This window comes from Sparus aurata, chromosome 5 (genome assembly GCF_900880675.1).
Source record: "Sparus aurata chromosome 5, fSpaAur1.1, whole genome shotgun sequence".
Taxonomy (NCBI): Eukaryota; Metazoa; Chordata; class Actinopteri; order Spariformes; family Sparidae; genus Sparus; species Sparus aurata.
In genome coordinates, this window is record NC_044191.1 from 4,518,691 (window position 1) to 4,540,847 (window position 22,157).

Consider the following 22,157-nt stretch of genomic DNA (forward strand, 5'->3'; position numbering starts at 1 on the left):
TTTACTGACTTTTGGCTTCACTTAGGCGTGTTAAGGTTGGATGTGCGATTTTAAATGTGAATGTTGTTTGAATATGAAAATAATGAGGACTCTGCAGAAGTTCAGAAATTACATCTTATTCCAGTTGCAGCTCAGTAGCGCTCCCCAAGACCTGGTGCTTTAGTGGCCGGGATGCAGGTGGGTGAAATACTTCTGTTATTCGGAAAATATTAATAGTATTCTACAGCAGCAGAAAACATGTGTATCTCTACATTAACATTACATGTGCACTTGTGCACAAGGGACATGATGAACTTCTTTAATTGTTTGTAACTCCTGACTGACAAGATCTATTACTATCTCATGTTCTGTATTCTTCTTCATATAAGGTCACACATACTGGCCAGATTCATACAGTAAATAGTTATGCATAAAAAAAGCAGTCTTGATAAATCTTCAGCTGCAGTTCAGAAATATTCCTCTACTTACAACTTAAATGTGCCACGACATTTGTTACAGTGACATTACTGCGCATGGAAACATTTAAAATAACTAATAAAATCAGAGTGTACTCGGGTTGGGAACCCACCTGTGTAGGCCCAGCCTCATGTGCCCTTTAAAAAAGCAAGAAAGTATTGCGCCTTTGAATTCAGACCAGCATCTTGTTGGTCTATGGCCCTGTCATTTTCTGCCATCTCAAGATCAGTGCACCTGACCACATCTAACTTTAAGATCAACATGCCCAGAACTAGCAATGACACTTGCACTGTATGTTGCTTTGTGCCAGCCATAAATAGAGCGCTCAATGTTTGTGAGGCATGTTTACAGATTGACATTTTCAGTGGGAACAAAAGTTGGGAATTCGCTGCGAAACCTATTGAACTGTATTGCATTTGATTTAACACAACAAAACCTTTCACATTACAATAAGCCCTGGATTCACTTGAGCACGTGAAATCAATTATTACTAGTTAATCTCTGGCTGAGGGGGCACTGATCATGGACGTCATCTTATGTATATGGGTGGAATGAAAGCCTGCAGAGTCTGGATTTTTATATCACTACATGTGTTTGCTGTTTCGGGCAGGTAATGCCTTTTCAGACATTGTATGTGACATTGTGCCATATACATAATCATGTTCTGAAAGAAAGCAAAGCAGTGTGTAGATTAGATACTGAGTCAAAGACACAGACAAAAATTCATGTCTATTCATGCGGAGTCAGGCAAATGGTCCAAATGACGCCAATACACCAAATTTGGGCTGGATGGGTTGGGCAGGTACAGTTGTGTCTCAGTTTCTTAAAGCAGGGCATCTCTGGAGTTGTCTGCACAGCCAAATCATCTGAAGGAATATAAAAACACACCTTTGGTGTGTCGTTGCTCGCTATCTTATGGCTAATGTTTATTAAAAGTAATCTGGCTGTTTCGAGTGCATGAATGCAAATGATCCCACTATCAAACTCAGACCAGTAATAAGAGGCAAAAATGTGCTTCATGTTTGGTCCAAACAAACCTTAAGATGATATAGACATACAGGAAAAAAATATGTAGGAATATTTCTTACCTGCACTCTGTGTGCATGTTCAAAGAAGTGCACCACCACATTGCATTTATTACAAGCCATCCTCCATTTTGGTCCAGAGGTGGGATCCAGCACCAAAACCCCACTCTCACACTCCACACACTGTCCAATGCCATAAGAGTTCAGAGAGTGCTGACAAGACGGATGGGTACATTCATTGCATCCCATACCTGGGAAATAACACATTAAAAGAAGGGGTCAGAAGGCTATATAGGACAAAACTAAGGGCCAGATTTACTTGCAAGGAAGTTTACCATGTCAGATAATAGACTGTTCCTTTATTTGATATGGGGATTATTCTAGTGACAAGTTGACTGTAATGAAGACAATAACATCTAGATCCAAAGACATACGCCATTTCTACAGGGAGATCCAGTAATCCTGTAGAAATAAAGACTTGTCATTGCTCCAGTTTCGTTTTTTTACACTGGACAAAACAATTCCGACATAATGTCATCTCATTGTGTAATTTAGGATAGCATGCTGGCATCCCAGAAGCGAAAGAGGCATGACATCAAACAATATTGCGTCTGTGACGGCACCATCAACTGCAGACACCATACAGTGTTAGTATTTTCTCGTATTTCATTAATTAAGACAAATCATCTCACAACATTTTGGGTAAGATATATCATTTTATTTGCTGTGGTTTTCATTATGATGCTTATTTTTCAATTTGAGTGCAGACATTGCACACATGGTTAACTTTAAGTGGTCATAAGTAGTTCAATTTGTTGATATATTGTTTGTATCATGTTTTCTGTTTCCACATCATAGGTGTGATTGGCAAAGGACAAAAAAGCAGGAAAATATACGGCTCCACTATGTCTCTCTTTACATTTTGTTTTGTCCCGTTGTTGGCTTCAACTAAGAAAGAAATAGTTCGCCCCACACGTCCAAAATTCTTATAACAGAGTTTCCTCTAGTTTTTTTTGTAGTAGTGGTGCCCTGACTCGGTAACCAGCAACACTAGGGGGGTCCGGGGGCATGCCCCCCTGAAAGAAAAATTAGAAAAATAACACTTTCAATGATGAGCATTAGAGAAATGCAGCTTATGTCTTTGGGCAGCCCTTGTTGGTTAGGGTACAGGAGAAGGAGTTCTTGTGGATGGTATAGGAGTGGAAAGGTTAGCCGCATCACCACTGTTACTGCTATTACTACAGGCATGAGTAACACTAGGCTTTTTAACAGGTCTGAAAAACTGATGCATCACACAGTATCAAGTGACTCAGTAGCTTGAGTTTATTTTGTCAGACTTGGCAACTAACTGCATTAATTTTGTGGGTAATATATAACATTTTTTTCTTCTTTTATTTCTCAAATTTTAATTAAAGGGGGCAAGAGCTCGGCCCCCACTGGCCACAGCTGCAGGGCTTTGCATCCTTTTCACAACAGGGCTACCTGCTTGAAAGTGTGTCTGAAACTGATGACACACTTGAATAGTGGCCAACTGAGTGGCTGTAAATACTCTACCTTGTTATCAATCAATATATTATCAAAGAATCGGCTAACAAAGCAGATTTTATCCGATTCACACATTTCAATTCCCACAAAATATATCCCTATAATATATTATATACTCTTCGCAAAAAAAGTCACAAAACATGTGTGTTTTAGGGGGAGAAAGGACGATTCCAGTTATGGCCACAATTGTGAGATGTCGCCACAGTCTGCTCGGAGGCGGAGCGGGCTCACTTGGGCCCTTCTCCAGGGAGGGTCCATCCTGCCGCTGAACTTGTGCATTAAAAAAGGTAGTGGAAAAGAAAGTCAATAAGGGTCGGTTTGACACTACATAGCCATAAAAGGATTTTGAAAAAGGCTTTGATTTTTCATGATAATTTATCATCATCTAACAAACCTTTACAAAGAAACCATGAATTACTAGTGTTTTTGCTGGTTACTGGTTTGCTGTTGGGATCACAAAGCTCCAGCTAATTAACAGCCACTAGATTTACCACAAGTTAACATAATGGTTTAATCCTACCTTTCTTCATGTCCCTGAAAGGCGGATTACTGAAGCAGTAGGGGCACAGGGGGTAGCTCTTGCCCCGGGCCCCAGACGTCCACAGCACAAGCTCAAAGTCATCCAGTGGACAGCGGAGCTCCTTGTAGAGCTTGATGGCTCCATTCTGGGGTAGACTATAGGTCTCATCACAGTGGGAGCAGTGGAGCCTGCTGGGCTTGGCCTGCAGATACACATTAGGATTAGATCAAGTGCATAATATATACTGAACAGTTGAAACAACATTGGATGAAGATCAGGTGCTCACTGACAATTGTTGATAATAATGTCTTGTCTGCATGTAGTGCATTTTTCACTATGGGAACCTAAAATCCCAAAACCAGGAACTTTCCATGATCTGAACTTTGAACCTGCAAGCCTTTGGTTCCAGGTTCTGTGTTATAGTGGTAAATGACTTCTACATACTTTGGACTCAAACTCTACCTCAGTGCTTCTGTTACTGGATCTCAGGGGATCTCAGCGATCTCAGCGCATTTGATACCATAGAGTACATACAGTTTGTAAAACCTACTGAGGCAATGAGATTTTGGGCTATACATAAATGCAATTGGTATGATTTGATTTGATTGCCCACTGTAAATACCTCTTTGAACACACCAATCCCTTTTGGCTCACATCTGTTTTTTTTGTCTAGCGACAGGAGCTCCATTCTTCAGTGCTGATCCGCCTCTGGAGGTAGCATCAGGGCCGATTTATTGGCCAAACTAACCAGTGTGAATGGATAAGCCGGCTTTGCGTATCGAGCGTGTGTTCATGGAGAAGCATCCGTCCTCCCGCCCGTCCTACCAACTCTTCGTCACGTTTCTGCCCAAAAAACAGCATCTATCACCGGCAAAAAACTTTAACTCCCCAAGTGTTTGAGTTGAAAATAAATCACTGCGACGGTCACCCCTCCGGACCAAGACTTCAGTGAACTTTCCCCCTGAAAACAGCCTCCGTCCCTGCGAGTGAGGGAGTCAGACAGCTTCCAGTTTACTCATGGCGATTATGTACTCATGTAATTTAGCGCAATAAACGTAACTTCGTCACTTTCCAGGATGTTTGGTGGGTCAGGATCTCAATCACTACACATATATATATACATATACACACATATTTATATATATATATATATATATATATATATATATATATATATATATATATATATACATACAGTGTTTCCTCTAGGATTTTTTTCAGCAGCGGGGGCAGGCTCTCCGGGGAGCCGTGGCGGCGTAAACAAATGACACTTGACTGCAGATTTAACTTTTATGCCCAGCATAATCCCCCTTTTTATTGAATGGCTGGCATGGAAAATGGCTTTTTAAGGGCTGAATGTAAAAATAAAAAATAATAACAAAAATACAACAGTAAAATAAAAAATAAAACAATAAATAATAATTTCTTGATGGGGCTGTAGAATCAGTGGCAAAGTTTGCACCCAGGCTCAGAACAATGAATTTTTGGGGGGTTTTTTATAGAAGAGCTCTAAGGCTCTGTTGTACAGAAATTCTGAGGTGGCCCACTGATGCTCCGCAGCATAGATGCTGCAAGGTGATCCCCCTGCAGTCTGTTTCTCAAGTCAGTCTTCACCTACAAATAGAAACAATAATGAGATTGTTTCTCTCAATGTCCTACACCCTAATCATTTTAAAACTGTTTCTAGTTTGTGCCTGATGATATATTATAAATGTCTTACCCTATTCATTGTTGAAAAATCCCTCTCACAGTTTAAATGAAAATGCAGTCAGCAGTTACATCATGGCGTGTATGTATTCGCTTAATGCTATCAATTAGTTTACTCACGTTAGTGACACTGAGTTGAGTTGGCACCGGGCCCAATTAATTAAGCTACCGATATGTTATGTAAGTAAGTTCTTGGGGGGATCTACTCCAAAGAGTAGATACTGAGCAAGATAGTTATCTAGTTTACCTCAGCACTTGCGAGGCGGCGGGGGGGGGGGGGCCTGGTATGTGACGCTGTTACTGTGATGATAAATGACACTTAAATATTGAATCTGTGTCTATAATAACTACACCCTGACATCTGTCTTGGTTCATTTAATTTAACTTAAAATTTGGACAACTGACTGCATAATATATGAATCAGAAACAGAAATGCTTTACAGCAGCTCCCATTCAAAGTCAAGAATATGCAGAAAAATAGTAGTCGTAATAAAATTGATAATAATAATAATGATAATAATAATAATAATAATAATAATAATAATAATAATAATAATAATAATAATAATAAACTATATATATGCTGCATATTTATAATAGAAGTCTACTGCAACTGTACTTTTTTTTTACCATTAAATGTTATTTTATACATTATCATATTTTATAATGTTCTGTCATGGAGTACATCACTTCACTGCTAAAAGAAAAGAAAGCTGCTCACTGCCAGTTGCAGCTTCTTATCTTGATCTGCAGTCTTTGTTAATTTTTTGTCATGATTGCTATTATTAGTACTTAGATTATCAAAAATCACAGTTACATGTCAGGATGTGGTTATTATAGACAGATTCAATATTTAACTGTCATGTGTCACCACAGTAACAGCGTTACATACATTAGCAGCTGTAAACACATAAAAACATGATAAAACACATCATGTGGTCCCCTCACACTGCACGTGACCACTGACACTGCACGATTTTTTTCTTCGCCTTTTTCACGTATCGTGCTTGCTTTCTGTCAGTCATCACACTGATGATCGCCATGACTCCGGTGCAGCAAACTTTCTGTCTTAAAATATGCAGAGGAAAACTCGGGAGAAGCAGCCGCTAGATGTTTCTCTGTCGACCCCAACAGAGTGAGAGATTGGCGAAAAAATCAAACGGAGCTTCAGCGTCTGTCCGAGGGGGACAGCAACAGGGCCAGGCTGCCTGCTGGAGGGAGGAAGAAGGCTGGCGAGGAGCTTCAGATAAACATGCGGGAATGAGTTATCAGCAAACGGCACGCCATGAGAGAGTGTCCCGCAAAATGACCAGGGCGATGGAGAAACAAATGTCCGCCATCGTGAGTGACAGCAGAGATGAGGAGTTTGCAGCGAGTGCTGGTTGGCTGAATCGTTTCCTCCGCCACACCAACTTCACTGGCAGAAGACAACTATTGCCCAGAAGGATGCCAGAGATTTCACCGAGAAGCTGGAGAAGTTTGTGACATTTTCATCCCGGATTTTTGTGAGGAGGGAATTAAACGCCTGTCCCAAATAAACACCTGGGCCCGTATTCACAAAGACTTTTATCTTAACGTTAGGAGTACTCCTAAATCGGACTAAAAGTTTTTATGTAGGAGTCGTTTCTTAAAAGTAATTCACAAAGCTGCTGAGACCTACTTTTAGTTATGAAAACAGTGAACTCCTAAACTAGAAGTAACTCTCTGTTGCTATGGATGATGTCATTTTATAAGGACGCACTTAGAGGCGGTGACAATGGTGATTGGTTGTTGAGTGACAGGGCAGCCCATTGAAAAGTCATTTAGGCTATGCAATGCATGAAGTGAAAATAAGGAAGTTGCCTACAAGCCCATGACAAAGCCTATGAATAGATACTGGATAAAGAAATGTGTTTATGAGGAGAATTCAGTCACATTCAATCACAATTTGTGTGTTGATGGAATGCAACTTTTTCCGACTGACAAAAGCCCTATTCGCACGGGACTAGTATAACCTGGGGACCTCCAGTAATTTGTAATAATTGCGGAGGTCGTCTGTGATCTTAATCCCGTGCGAATCTGCCATGTCCTTAATTTGTAATGTAAAAATTCCACCGCAAATTACCTATTATATTTTACCAAACACAGAGGTCATTTGATAATATTAGTCCTGTGCAAATTGTCATCTCTGTGATTTGGGGTTGTTTTTTGTTTTTCTTAAGGTTTTTTGTGTTTTCCACACCTTTTTCTGCCTTTTTCCGGTCGAGAATTATGGAAAAATGGCATCCCCTACAAAATTTCAACTGGTCAGCCTACAGACAGGACCATACAAATCAGAAGTTATTAAAAACTTGCTCTTTCTTACAAACAGCTCAGCAATTTGTATGTATAAATAATAGCTAGTGGCAGCAGAAAATAACATTTTTGAAACATTGAGATCCTTCCTTAAAGTTGGATGACCACATCAATCTCAAACATGAGGAGAAAACACTGAGGGCCTGGTCTAGCCCTCACACATGAAACACAAAATTGCTGTTACTCCACTGTGCATGGTAGAATCTGCATTAAGCTTCACATGTTTGATAAGAGTCCCATGAACACATTAATATGGAAATATTTGCTTACAATTGTAGTGCCTCCTGATGGCAACAGAAAATGACACTACCAAAAGCATCACACTGCCTCTGCTGACTTGCCTTCTACACATAGTGCATCCTGGTGCCATCTCTTCCCCAGGTAAGTAACACACAGAGCCAGCCGTCCACATGATGTAAATAAAACGCAGTTCATCAGACCAGGCCACCTTGTTCCATTGCTCCGTGGTGCAGCTCTGATGCTCTGGTGTCCATTGTAGCTTGTAGCTTTCAGCAGTGTACAGTGTGCGGCTATGTAGCACCATAGGCAGCAAACTGTATGTTCTGACACCTTTCTATCAGAACCAGCATTACAATTTCAGCAATTTGTGTTACCGTAGCTCTTCTGTGGGATCGGACTACACGGGTTAGGCCTTGCTTCCTACTCATATTAATGACCCGAGGGTGTCCATGACCTCATTGGCAGTTCACCCATTGTCCTTCCTTTGGTAGGTATCAACCACTGCAGACCGGGAACACCCAACAAAACCTGCAGTTCTGGAGATGCTCTGACCCGACCGTCCAGCCATCACAATTTGGCCCTTATCAAAGTTGCTCAGATCCTTATGCTTCCCCATCTTTCTTGTTTCCAACACAATAACTTTGAGAAAAAAATTTTCACTTCCAGCCTAATATATCCCAACTACTGACAGGTGCCATTGTAAGTGGTTATGTGGAAGGCATCAGCATACCCATGCCTCAGAGGCATTATGAGTTATTGTGTGTAGAGATAGTGGCTGAAAATGTTAATGTATACCAGATGTTAAAAAGAATTACATCAATTACACAATGAATGGTGCTAGAAGTGACTGGGTTTGCATACTTTCTCTAGCCATGTCTGAAGAATAGTAGTTTTACTAAAGGACATTACACCACCATGCGAATCCCAGAAGTTACTGTACTGGATTCCTAATACAAACTTCCATGACAAAGTTCCTTGAAACTCTAAAAAGGTCAAACCAGTCAAATGTACATCTCAAGTGCATATGACGCAATTAAAACATGAGAGTCCCTGAGCCTACGTTGCACTCAGGGGGCTTTATACAAGGTCCTTGTGGTTTCCACCTGAGCACGGTACTTAACCGTCATATGCAACCTAATATGCAACCTAATACGCATGTGTTCAGAATCTATGACAATGAACCATAGATCTACAGCCTTGTGATTTATTCATGAATACTGACATCAGATGGAAATTATAATAAAGGGATCAGTCCACTTTGGCATTCCAACTTTGAAGGCCAGATCTCAACAGCCAGACATCACATGATCCACAAAGGAAGATAAATGGATCTTTCGTGATTTAAAATAAAAACTTTTTCTTTGATTTTTGATTTGATGACAGATGCTATAGGCAGTCATATTTGTGGGAAGAATAGGATATACTTGGAATTCCAGGAACCCTGGGAACCCACTATTGAGGTTATTATCCTGTATTTTCCACAATGTAACCCTAACACAAATAATAGAAGACCTGGGCCAGTATTCACAAAGAATCTTAAGGCTAAAAGGAGCTCCTAACAAGCGAATTTAGGAGCAACTCCTAAAAATAATGGCTGTGTCAGTCCTAACTTTAGGACTCCTAATTTTTGAAAATAAGAGTTATTTACAAAACATTTTAGGCCTAAAAGTAGCCCCTAAGCCTAGGATACCTTAGAAATAGTCCAGAGGACTCCTAACACGCTAAGACCTAGTCACAGCCGAATGTTTTGGAGACGCTAAATGACAGGGAATTATTAAAATCGGATGGACCGAGAAGGGATTGAAGTTGTGGTTAAGTTGGTGAGGTACGCAATAATGTCCCCAACCAACCGAAAAAAATCCAATAACGCCGGAGTAAAAATGTTTGGTAACACTCTGGTATTTGGCTACGGGAAAAATGCAGCTCTTCACATGGGACTAGTATAACCTGGGGACCTCAAGTGATTTAGAAATAATCCCACCATGTCTGTGTTTCGTGCGGCGCATTCGCACAGGATAAGCGAAGTCTGTGTTTTAACTCGAATTTACCGACATTATCCCCTGGGTCGATCACACCGGAGCCCTTGTTGGAGCAGCACAACAGTTAGATATGGATATTTTCAATATAATAACTGGTGAGCCTGTTGAAAAATGGAAAAGTGTTCCTTACCGCATGCTGCCATGCATGTAATCCATCTAATCATCTTTCGAGATTTCGCTCTTCTAATGAGCCTCCTGAATTTGCACCAAAAATGCTGTCAAAACTTTCATTTATAATTCCAAACGCAGCCTCCATAATTCTCAACCGAGAATGCCGATTCACACGGCACTAACATTATCAAATTGACCTCTGTGTTTGGCGAAATATGGTAGGTAATTTGCGGTGGAATTTTTACTTTACAAATAACGGACATGACAGGTTGGCACAGGATTAAGATCACAGACGACCTCCGCAATTATTACAGATTACTGGAGGTCCCCAGGTTATACTAGTCGCGTGCAAATAGGGCTTTTGTCAATTGGAAAAAGCTGAATTTCATCAATACACAAATTGTCTTTGACGCATGTTACAATATACTTGACATTGTTGTGTAATAGCCTGGATCAACACACGATTCCTGAATTTTAATGGAGAGTGGTTTGACGCAGCTTTTCGAGCAAATGCTGCTTTTATTGACAATTCACGTTTTTCATCGCAATCTTCTAATTTGTAATTTTTGTCAAAAAAGCTTTTGTTTGCAGGGGTGTGGGGGGTGTGGGGGGGGGGGAACAGGACTTAATTCTCCTCTTAAATACATTTCTTTATCCAATATCTTTTCATAGGCTTTGTCATGGGCTTGTAGGCAACTTCCTAATTTTCACTTCATGCATTGCGTAGCCTTAATGACTTTTCAATGGACTGCCCTGTCACTCAACAACCAATCACCGTTAACTAAAAGTAAAAAAAAAAATTAACTAAAAGTAACAACTCCTACATAATGGGCTCTATCTTAACGATCTGAAACGCAAGTATCAAACGCAAAACGCAAGTAGCTTTGAGGGCGGATCTCAGGCCCGACGTCCGACGCAAATCTAAAATGGGTTGGTCTGAAGTAGCTACATTACTCATAGGTGTGGTTAGGGCATAACGTGCATTAAACCAATCAGAGTGTCATCTCACATTCCCTTTAAAAGCAGGCACGCTTGTTCCATGGCGGATTGCTATTATAATGGCGAATTTTCCAGGCGCACGCCAGGAGCGGTTCACAGCCGAGGAGACCGACGTTCTCGTCAGGGCCGTAAAAGACAGAGAAGTGGCCTTGTATGGGGATGGGAGAAACCCATCCAAATTAGCTTTGGTTAAACGGGTGTGGGAGGAAATTGCCACAATTGTTTCTACGGCTGGCATCCCCAGGACATGTGCGCACGGGCCGAGCAGTGCGCAAGGGCCAGCTGAGGTGGGAGCAGCGCAAACACCAAGGTGCAGAGGATCCAGACCCACTACACGCTGTGGCAGCATTGTAAGACCGGACCGCACTGTCCAGGATGCGGCAAGGTATTAATGCCCGACTTGACCGGGTGGCGATGTTGCTGTGGCCTCTCAGGTGCATCGTCTGAAGTCTCCAAACGCACCACCTGCTCCTGTTGTGCCCCTTCCTCCTCCTCCCACTCATCTCCGTCCACCCGTTCCACTAGGCGCACATCGCGCATTGCCACTCCCGGACCCTCATGGCTACGGCGGGCACGTCGCATATCAGAGGGAAAAAAGAATTAGTTCTTCTGTTTAAATCTATTAACTTTTTTTTGTATGGTTTGCAAAAATGGGAACTGCTTCCTTGTAGATGAGAGAAGCAACGTGTATGCACGTTGAGCACACGCTACATTATGGCCAAGCATGCGCTCTTAAAATAGCATCTGAATAAGCGCCACTGACTTTAGACTAGGTTTTTCCTGGTCTGTTGTGGAATTGTTTTCTGAAACAGCAAAATAGCACCAGTGAACGTTTGCGCCGGAACGCGCCTCCTCTTTTCGCTGAACCGCCCCCGGGAGCGTAAATTCATTCCATAATTTAAGGACGTGCGTCTGTGGAGGGAAAATTCCAATGTACAACAATCTTGATGATTACACCTGCAATCATGCTTTCTTCAAATTCTAACAGCAGTATTGTCTGTTCTGCTAACCTGTATGTACTTCATGAATCGGTGACACTTGCCACAGCGGGACAGGGGCTTCCCAGTGGCAGCAATGGGTGAAAAGGAGACCTCCATCAACTCATCCATGCCTGTAAAACACAACAGACAGAGCTGTGGGCTGGTGTAGGAAAAACCTATAAGCTATGACTGACTGATAGCTATGACAGACTGATTTTTTCTTCAAAACCTTTAAGCCTTTGCGAACAACTCACTCAACATATTACTTGTCATCACTCAAATCCCCTACCTTGGTTGAAATTGCAAAGGAGATGATTGATTGCTATCCAGCAGAAGCTTAGTTTATGTCCACTCAAAAGTAGGTCTTTTCAAAATTCTGTTTTAGTTAACTATGATGTCAATAATTCTGACTTAAGCAGTTTCACTTCTGTCTTGTGGTCTGGCCTAAACTAAATTGCTTAAATTCATCAATTTTCTGTGACTTCCTTAGAAATAAAGACAGTAAACTTAATGGTCTTACTTAAATTAGCTTGAGAAAAAAAAAAGAAGTTAGCATGTCTATGCTGGGATTGTTAATACATTATTCATTAATTACAACATTTTTGTAAAAAAAAAAAAAAAACTAAAGAAAACAGTGACGAATGTTTTGAAACTTATGGTGATGTTATCAAATTGTTCCTTGTTTTATTTTACAGAGATCAGAGATATTCAATATTCTACATGTAAATGTAAGACAAACAACCTGAAACGATTGTCTCTGAGAAGCTGAAACCATCAAATGATTGCCAGTTTTTCCAGATTAATTACTTGGTTATCAGAATGGTTTAGGATTAATTCCTTTTTTATCGATTTGTGGTGTGACAATTGAATGTCATGGATTAGCCATATTTATAGTCTCTGTATTGAATACATTGAGCAATTCTTATGATTGCATGAAGATTTCATTTATGGTTGAATCTGTGTTATTTTAAAAAGTCAAAAGCCATTGTCTTAAAGATCTACCCACAATACCACCATTTTGCAGACCAGCCCTTAAAGGAGTTTGTGAAGCTGTTCTCCTGGGGCTCCAGAGAACTTACTGGGGATGGAATCCACGAAGTAGTGAAACTTCCTCTTAAAAATATCCAGCGTGTGCTGCAGGACCTGTTGAAAGTTGGCTTTACCCAGCGCAATGAGGTTGAGCTGCTTCTCAACAGCGCTGCGTATGGTGGGCAACACCAGCTCTGCATCTGCAATGCACACACAGACACCAAGCCAATCAGTATTGTTTTAAAGATATAATATGTAAGAATTCTTCAAAACTACAACCCACTGGAGCATTGTGAAATATTTTCTTGAATTGTGTACTTAACATAATCCCAACCTTTTCCAACAACTTTCAAACCCAGAGAAATGCACAAGTTAACTAAAGGTAATGGTGTGTTTCATTTGGTCAATTGGACTTTCAGTGCCTGAGTCACATCAGATAGATTTTCATCAGCAATGGTTCTTTAGTAATGGTGGTTCACCACCGACCAAGCAAGTTTGACTGTAGGATCATTTTTCATTAGTCGTACGCTAACTTTAGTGAGCAACTCCACACGTGCATGTTTTAAATTCAGGTCAACTCTCAGTAAATTCAGCACTCACCAGCAACTCAAATTCTTTTTTCTTCTTTTCCCCTCTACTCTCTTTATTGTGTCCATGACAGAAAGTACATTTACCCTCCAGGTCCAGTCAGGAGTCAACATTACCGCACATACACACCAGAAAATGGAGATCACCCCAGGTTGATAAACAAGTGAAGCAGCTTGGCAGCGGTTCCTCCAAACAAAACAGTCATAAAGGTCTTGGTTTGGTTTTGATAAAGAGTCAATTAAAGGCAGAAATTACAAGTTGTGCGTTTAAAGGCATTCTACAATACCCACTTTTAATGAATGTATCGATACTGTCTGGTTCAATGTCTTGAAAGGTTTTTTATGACTACCTGTATAATTTGACATCATGTGCAACACTAGCCCCGTTCACACAGGAGAAGATGCATAAACACCGGAGCGGTGGTTCACCAATTCTCTGCTGATGGTGATTCACACAGAGCGAAGCAACTCCGCCTTAAAGATGAACCGCCGTGAATTTACACAGAAAGCCGGTGCTACGGCTCCTGAAGAGGCGTGACGGTACACGTCATGATGATGATGTTGGTGTGTTTTCAAGGTGTTTCCCCGGTGTCCCCCCTGTCAATCTGACTCCCTCACTCTCGCGGGGACCGAGGCTGTTTTCTGGGGGAAAGTTCACTTTAGTCTCACTTGGTAGGGCTGACCATTGCGGTGATTTATTTTCATTACAAACACTTGTGTGTATATCTACGGTATTTTTTTCCTTATACAAGTTGCAAAAGACAGTTACAGTTGCTATGTTACTTTTGTTTGGTCATGTAACGTTGCTTTGTAGGACATTTCTCTGCATTAAGTTGAGTGAAGGACGTGTGTAGTTAACTGCCCATCGGATCGACAAGCCCCTGATACGAAGCCGGCTTGTCCGTTCACACTGGTTCGGTTTTCCAATAATGCGACCCTGATACTACCTCCAGAGGTGGATCAGCAGTGGAGCAAAATTTCATCCCTCGTCACCTCTGAGAGATTCATACTTAGACGGAGGCAGGGAAATGGCGTCCTACAGCCACACCCAAACGCTAGTGTGAATGGGGCTACTAATTCAGTGATTATCAAGAAACCCACAATCAACGCACAGCTGCAAATCCCCAAAAGAATGTAGAATAAAATTCAAAAACTGACCTGTCTTGTAGTAGCCATGTACCAGCACAATACCCAGGTTGGTTGGCTTCAGCTTGCGCCCATTTTCTACTGTCACATAGTTCCTCTGGCAGATGTTGTTGATGTGCACAGGTATGCTGGCATCAGTACCTGGAGGGCAGAGGACAGAAGAAAACATGTTAAAAACTGTGCATACATTCACATCATTCTTCCTTGGCAGATGAATGCTGCCATACCAGGCCTGTATGTAGTGTAGTGCTAAATTGAGACTATCATTAATAAGTATTGTATCTAAACTGTATTCATTTACATAAACAAAGGCCATAAAGAAGGCTTAATCAGCTGATGGTGTCTCAGCAGACCAATACCATTTTCATAATAAAATTTGACTCTTTTCCCATTACCAGTAGACAAGTCTGCAGTATGTGTGATAGTATGTGAATTCAGAGTTTTACACTTGAACAGTGTAGAAATTAATTTGAATTAAGATTAATAATGTGGAAATACAAGATAATTGCAAGGAACTCAAATGACCATTAACGATGCACTTCTACTTCATGTTATCTTTTTTTGCCTTATTGTTTTGGTTTTCTGGCAAAAGAACAATAGTGCTGCTCAGTGTCTACTCGATGCGTAAACAGGCAACAGAATGCTTCCTTTCTTATAAATACATTCAATACAAGATATAAACAGCAATTATGTCCAACGTAACATATCAGGTGTACCAATGCCATGTTTCTCCATTAGGGTGATGAGTTCAGCCTCAGTCAGGTAGTCCGGAGGGCTGGTCTGCTTTTCCACCAGCTTGATCTCGTCAACTGTGTAAGTGTCTCCATGCTCGCAAGTTGGCATGGCCTCTTCCAGAGGGATGCCCTGCCACGGCATCAGTGCTGTGTAACCTGTGAATAGAGTATACACTTAGCAAAGATTGGGTTGCACAAGCTATTCATAAATCATCACTAGTTTACCAAGTACTAGCTAATTTCAAACAACTTATTAATTAAATCAGGGTTCAACAAGAAATTTTAAAGAAGGTTTACACCGTTATGCTGACGATACAGAGCTCTATATGTTCACAAAGCCCAACTGCACTCTCGCCTCGTCTCGCCTCGCTTAGTAGTACTAAGTACTTAGCATAGCAATGCGATGCGGTAGAGACCAGACCTGACCAATCAGCAGGCGTACGTATCGCCCTGGCTTGCTTGGAACCTCAGCAGAGGTCCTTCGAAAAAAAGTGCCAGGTACTTTTCGCACCTTTTCTGCCAGGTCAATTCTCAGATATTGAGGCCGGACTTGCAACATTCACCCCTAGTGGTGCGGGGGCCCTATGCACCCGCATAGTCCGCATATAGCAAGAAACGGCTCTATCCATGGTGTCTGATTGCGGATGCAGAAAGATCACTGGACAGGACAGGAGCGCTAGCTACTGAATGCTTTTTTTTTCTGACTAACTTTATTGACAACTGTAGAACACTGTGCACTTGTTTAGTTAATCAGTGGATGTCCTTCCAATTGTGGGTACAATTTAACTAACTTTTTGTCAAATTCTTAAATGATTTAATATTGTTTGACTTTGACAAAACAACTCGAGCAACTCATAACTGATCAGTTTTCCATTAACACAAGAAGGCCGAATAGGTCAATGTACCAGCTCGATCATAGCAAGGTGCAAGTTTAGCCCAGCTTGATTAGCAAGTTAGCAGTTAAGCTAGCTGAGTGATAATAACCCATTCACACTGCCGTTTGCATGCAGGGATCCTACGCCAATTCTCCGCACCCTCCTCTGTGTGAAAGTTTTAGATGCGGAGAGGGGGGAAATTTCGGTCTGGCGCTGATCTGCCTCTGGAGGTAGTATCAGGGCCGCATTGATGAGCCATCCCATTGTGAACGGATAATCAGGAGGTGCGGAGCGGGGGCGTGTCGATCTGACTAGTCTGATAACTGCACAGGTCCTTCACTCAACTAAATACAGAGAAATGTCCCACAAAGCAACGTTACAGGACCAAACAAAACATAGGGCAGCAGGGCATGTGAGTGGAGTGCGGAGCGAGCGGGGAGCGGAGCGTGCAGTCGGAGTGCAGAGCGGGTTTTAATCCAAAGGCCATAGCGATGGTTCCGTTTCGCTCCAGTTCCGTTACGATACCGCTCTCGACGAGTCTAGGGCATGCACAAGTCCACAAAGACTCACGTGTGCCTTCAAGGGTTAGCCTACATCAGAGGTCATTCGTTGAGAGATGGAGTTTGTAAAATATTTCGAAAAGCAAGCAGACAGGTCATATAGGTGCAACGTCAGGAATTGCTCCCTCTTTTAAATTTGAGCGAGTGTGGAGCGATTTACCTGGAGCTGAATGAAATTTTAGCTGAGCGGAGAGCCGTCTTTGAGCAGAGCTGTCTGGAATAACTTTGAGTGATGGAGCGAAGGAGCGAACACCAATGTAAGCGGGAGTGGAAATTCTCGCCGCTCAGCTCCACTCACATGCTCTGTAGGACAGCATATGAAAGGGCATCAGAGATGATCAGTTCAGTTTCGGAGCGCTGAGGAGTCGTATGGCCTGGGGAAAAAAGCGGTTTTGTAGTCTGGTAGTGACGGACTGTATGCTACAGTACCTTCTGCCAGATGGAAGGGGGGAGAAAAGTCTATGTGAGGGGTGGGTGGGGTCTTCCACAATGTTGATTGCCTTACGGATACAGCATGTGGTGTAAATGTCTGAGATGGAGGGGAGAGTGACTCCAATGATATTTTCAGCTGTCCTGACCACTCGCTGCAGGTTCTTGTGGTCCAGTCAAGGTGCAGTTTCTCAACCAGGCAGTGATGCAGCTACCCAGGAGGCTCTCTATAGTCTCTCTGTAGAAAGTGGTGAGAATGGGGGGTGGGAGGTGGGCTTTCCTGAGCCTTCTCAGGAAGTGGAGACGCTGCTGGGCTTTCTTCATGGTGGAGCCGGTGTTTAGGGACCAGGTTAAGTTCTCCGCCAAGTGGACACCTGAGGAACTTTGTTCTTTTCACGATCTCCCCTGGGGAGTTGTGGATGTTCAGTGGCTCGTGGTCCCTCTGTGCTCTCCAGTAGTAAACAACCATCTCTTTGGTTTTGTCTATATTAAGGGATAGGTTGTTGACTGCACCAGGTCATCAGTTGTGTATATTATATATATATATATGTGTAATTGAAGGTATACTGTGTTTTTGGTTTTTTTTTCTCTTCAAAAAGGTCTCCTGTTAGTTGTCCAACAGTACCCCTGTAAACAACTTATTTCTATGGAAGAACCATAGGTGTGAATGGCATTGGACAAAAATGCAGGAAAATATACGGCGCATCTACCATGACAAGGCGACAGTGACATATTAGAATAATGCCACTTGCCAGGTCATGTAAGGGGTAGACTACAGAATACTTGTCAAAACAAAAATAGGATCTCCACCATGTCTCTCTCTACATTTATTTTGCCCCATTGTCGGCTTCAGCTAAGAGAGAAATAGATGCCCCGCACATCCGAAATTCTTAGCACACGAGATAACCTTCAGCGACGATTGCAGACTCTTTGGTGGTGCTCTGCTTTGAATGAAGTTCCATCGTGACAAATGAATGGACTACTTGCTAAGTGATAGGGCTGGGTATCACCAGGTACCTCGCGATACGATACTATCACGATATTTTGCCCACGATAACGATAATATCACGATACAGCGATTCTGCGATAATTGATATATTGCAAGAAATTTCATCCACGATACATCACGATATCTGTGTCACTGAAGAAATTCAGAATTTATTGACTGCAGTGAATCCATTTCACAGGAATTACAAAACATGAATGACAGCAAGGTAAACAAAGAGTATATTGCACAGTGTCTCTTCTTAACACACACACTGACTACAACTATCATTAAATATCTATATGTGTGGGTTTCAGAGCTACTTAAACCATTTTTTATATTTTATTTGGTTGTATACCTATGTTTGAATAAAGATAAAGCTGTCCTTCGAAGAGGGGTGGTGGTCGGGCCCGGTTCTAGGCATGGGCACGGGGGGGGGGGCGCAATGCCCCCCCAAAAGCTTCGGCTGCCCCACCAAACGGACCCCGCTTCATTCCGAAAAAAAAAAAAAGTACATTCAAATATATAATATTGTAACGTATTCCCATAAATGCTGCTCAGAGTAATCACAGTCCACGGCTCTTCTGCCAACAGAGCCGGTGTCTCTCTCTCTCTCGTACCGTGCATACAGTCAGTAGCAGCTTCTCTCAGTTAGCATCAGATTAGATACTACGGACACTCCAGGCTTGTTAGTTGTTAGCATGTCAGCTAGCAACTGCTTGTAGTAGCCTAGTCCCATCGGCGGCTGCTGCCGAGTTTGTCTCTGTCCCGCTCCGCGGCATGGGAAGCGTCACACGGGCAGGCTACGTACCGGTTGTGAAGCGGGTTTCAACTTTCAACCCTTGCCAGCCCCGCTGTTAGTCCTGTTGGCCCACGAGCCTCACCCACACCCGCCGACAGGATTAAACAACACACGTTAGTGAGAGGGGACTCCATAACCTGTAAATTCAGGTTAGCGCTGCCGGCCACTGTTTAACGTTACTTCCTGGGGTCGGAGCCTCCGACAGCGGCTACTCTGAGGCTGCTGGCATCTGGCAGGGAGCCCAGGCAGGCACACACGACTTTCCAAAGCGTGAGAAAGTGGTGCACAATAATATAGCATCAACCAATCAGACAAGATTTATCTATTTATTTTTATAGCGCTGTTTACAAAATTGCTTTGTCACAGATTATAAAGAAACTTACATTTTGCCCCACCACCAAATTTCCCAAATTCATTGTGGTAGATATGACGGGAGGTTTGGGAAATTTGGTGGTGGGGCAAAATGTATTCGACAGACTGACAATCTTAAACATTGGCAGATGCCAGAGGAACCACAAGCCCTTATGGGCCGGCTGACTAATCACTCTGTTCCCTGTCTAGTGTTATTCAAAAGCTAAATGACAATTTAGTCTCTTCAAGTCCTCCACATCTGCTATGGCAACAATCTGATCACTATTTATATACCACATAGAAGTCTCTATATCACAGTCATGGTTACCCTCTACAGTCACAATCTTTTACATCAGTCTGCATTCTTTTGTAGCGAATTTCTTATTCAGATGTTCAAAAACGTGCATGGTTTGAAATAATACAAATCTACCTCCATTTTTTTATTTGATTATTTGTTTGCAAAAGTTAAAAATGAAGCAATGCCTTCTGGGAATTTCAAGACTGAATCGAGTGGACCGCATCTGCGTGGTTGTTGGAAGTTGGAGATTGAAAATTGGAAACTGACTGAGATTAAGCTAGCAAAAAAAAGAATCGAGGCATCAAGCGACACAAGGGGTGAGCGGAGAAAAGAGAGAGAGAGAAATCTGAGAGCACTTTAGGCTGATGGTGAAAAATGCTGCAAACCAACTGATTTGTTTTTAAAATCAAGTGCAGCTTCATCTAGAAGAAGTAAACATGGATAACGAATGATGGCAAGACATTATTATTATGGAATGGCTGGCTCTGATGATTTAGTTTTTTTTTTATGCATTGGGGTTATGCATTCATATGTCCATGTTTTGGTGCACTTGTTTATAGCATCACTGGGCCTCAAAAGTGTGTGTTCTTTCCGTGCATCAAAAGTTCTGTCTGCCAGTTGCGCAATATTTAGGTTTAGATTCCATTTCATATTAGATAACTAATTCTAATTGGGCATTGATAAAGTTGTCCTACATCATGGAGGTGGAGGTGGGCTTAAAATGTAAAATGCCAATTACATTGTAGCTTCAAATTGAAATAGAAAATATGCTAGTAGACTGACATCAATAATTTGTTGGCCACAGAATTTGTTTTCTTCGTCAATCCAGAAAAAGAATTCCCGTTAGAGCTTTGCCGATGGAACCACGGCGAATCTGCGATGCTTATGTCTGGGTTGGCATCATAGACTGGTAGGCATACAAAAAAAACGTTATCTCTATGGCACTCAAAACAGTAGCAGTTGGTGACCCATCAACATTTCTTACTGCCCCCCCAATCAAGGCAGTCTAGAACCGGGCCTGGTGGTGGTGGTGGGCCAAAAAAAAAAAAAAAAGAAAATGTATATATTTATTAGGGCCGGGACTTTAGCGCGTTAATTACGATTAATTAATCACACAAAAATTAACGCGTTAAAAAAAATAACGCATTTTAATCGCACTAATTTTTGCACCGCGGAACGTTTCTCACTGGAAGAGTTTCAGGGGCAGTGTTGGGAGTAACAGCGTTTAAGTATAATGGCGTTACTAACGGCGTTATTTTTTCAGTAACGGAGTAATCTAATGAATTAGTTTCTCATTGAAGCTGACTCGGCTCTCAGCGACCGGAGCGGCAGAGCTGTTTTATTTTCCTCCGGTGAGGCAGGAGGGAGGGGCGGGACAACCGCAGAGGTGTTGATTGGCTCTCTAAGGTAGAGTGAGAGTTCGTAAGCCAATCAGAAGCTGTGTTCGGTTTACACACAAACCACACAGCCTCGCACACACAAACTAGCAGAGGTGAGCTGCAGAAATGGAGAGTCCAGAGGGAAAGTTAACGTTTTCAAAGTGGAAGTACAGACACTACTTTAACCTACTTTGTCCACGTCAGTTATAAGGAGCTCTAATCTAATGAAGCATCTCTCAACTGCACGCGCTTCTACAACACTAGTGGCCAAAAACTCTGTTGTTGACACTGTTGATGAGGATAGCAGGTGTGGCTAACGTGAGCTCTGCTAACACAGAAGGACACAGAGCCGTCCGAGCAGCTACAGCTGGATGTTTCTGCTCCAGCTTCACTAAGACTTGTGACACAGACTGAACTGAATGCAATGATAGGCAGGTATGTTGTTGAGAACTTGCTCCCGTTATCAACAGCTGACTCAGACTCCTTCATTGGCTAAATACCAGGGAGAGCAGGTGCCGGTCCGCCATGCAGAGAGACATTTTCTAAATACATAGATATAGATGCAGAGTACATAAATACAATGCCGAGCTCAAAAGGGGAAGAAAAGAAAGTAACACAAGAGTTACTTTTCCTGGTAACTAATTACTTTTATATTGGAGTAATTCCGTTACTAACTCAGTTACTTTGTGGGAGAAGTAACTAGTAACTATAACTAATTACTATTTAAAAGTAACGTTACCAACACTGTTCAGGGGTACCGATTATACTGGAGCACCAACTAACGTTCATGACTTAATACAACAACAATGAACGAAGAAGCAGATGAGACTGCTTTGGTTGGCCCCGTGGATGGGAAATTTTGTTTTAAAAAGCGGACGGATGGCAGCGTAGATAAGAGCATGCTATTGCTGCGCTTAATGGCAAAAGAGCGCACGTCCCATGTGCCGAGGCTCTGCAGTGGACCCAGGTTCGACTCCCGGCCTGGGTCCCTTTGCTGCGTGTCACTCCCCCTCTCTCTCTCCCTGT

General features: G+C 42.1%; 1 protein-coding gene across 3 annotated transcripts in view; it reads right to left on the reverse strand.

Annotated features, from left to right (window-relative positions):
* The window catches only part of top3b (DNA topoisomerase III beta), a 47,022-nt gene that overhangs the window by 2,314 nt on the left and 22,551 nt on the right, over positions 1-22,157 (reverse strand). Inside the window, exons 12-17 of one of the 3 annotated variants that reach the window (XM_030418117.1) lie at positions 15,435-15,608; positions 14,731-14,859; positions 13,036-13,185; positions 11,987-12,087; positions 3,547-3,748; positions 1,545-1,732 (exon numbers count right to left, since the gene is read on the reverse strand). In XM_030418117.1, coding sequence (XP_030273977.1) covers positions 1,545-1,732; positions 3,547-3,748; positions 11,987-12,087; positions 13,036-13,185; positions 14,731-14,859; positions 15,435-15,608 — 944 coding nt within the window. The other 2 variants (XM_030418118.1, XM_030418119.1) reach the window with 2 other exon arrangements.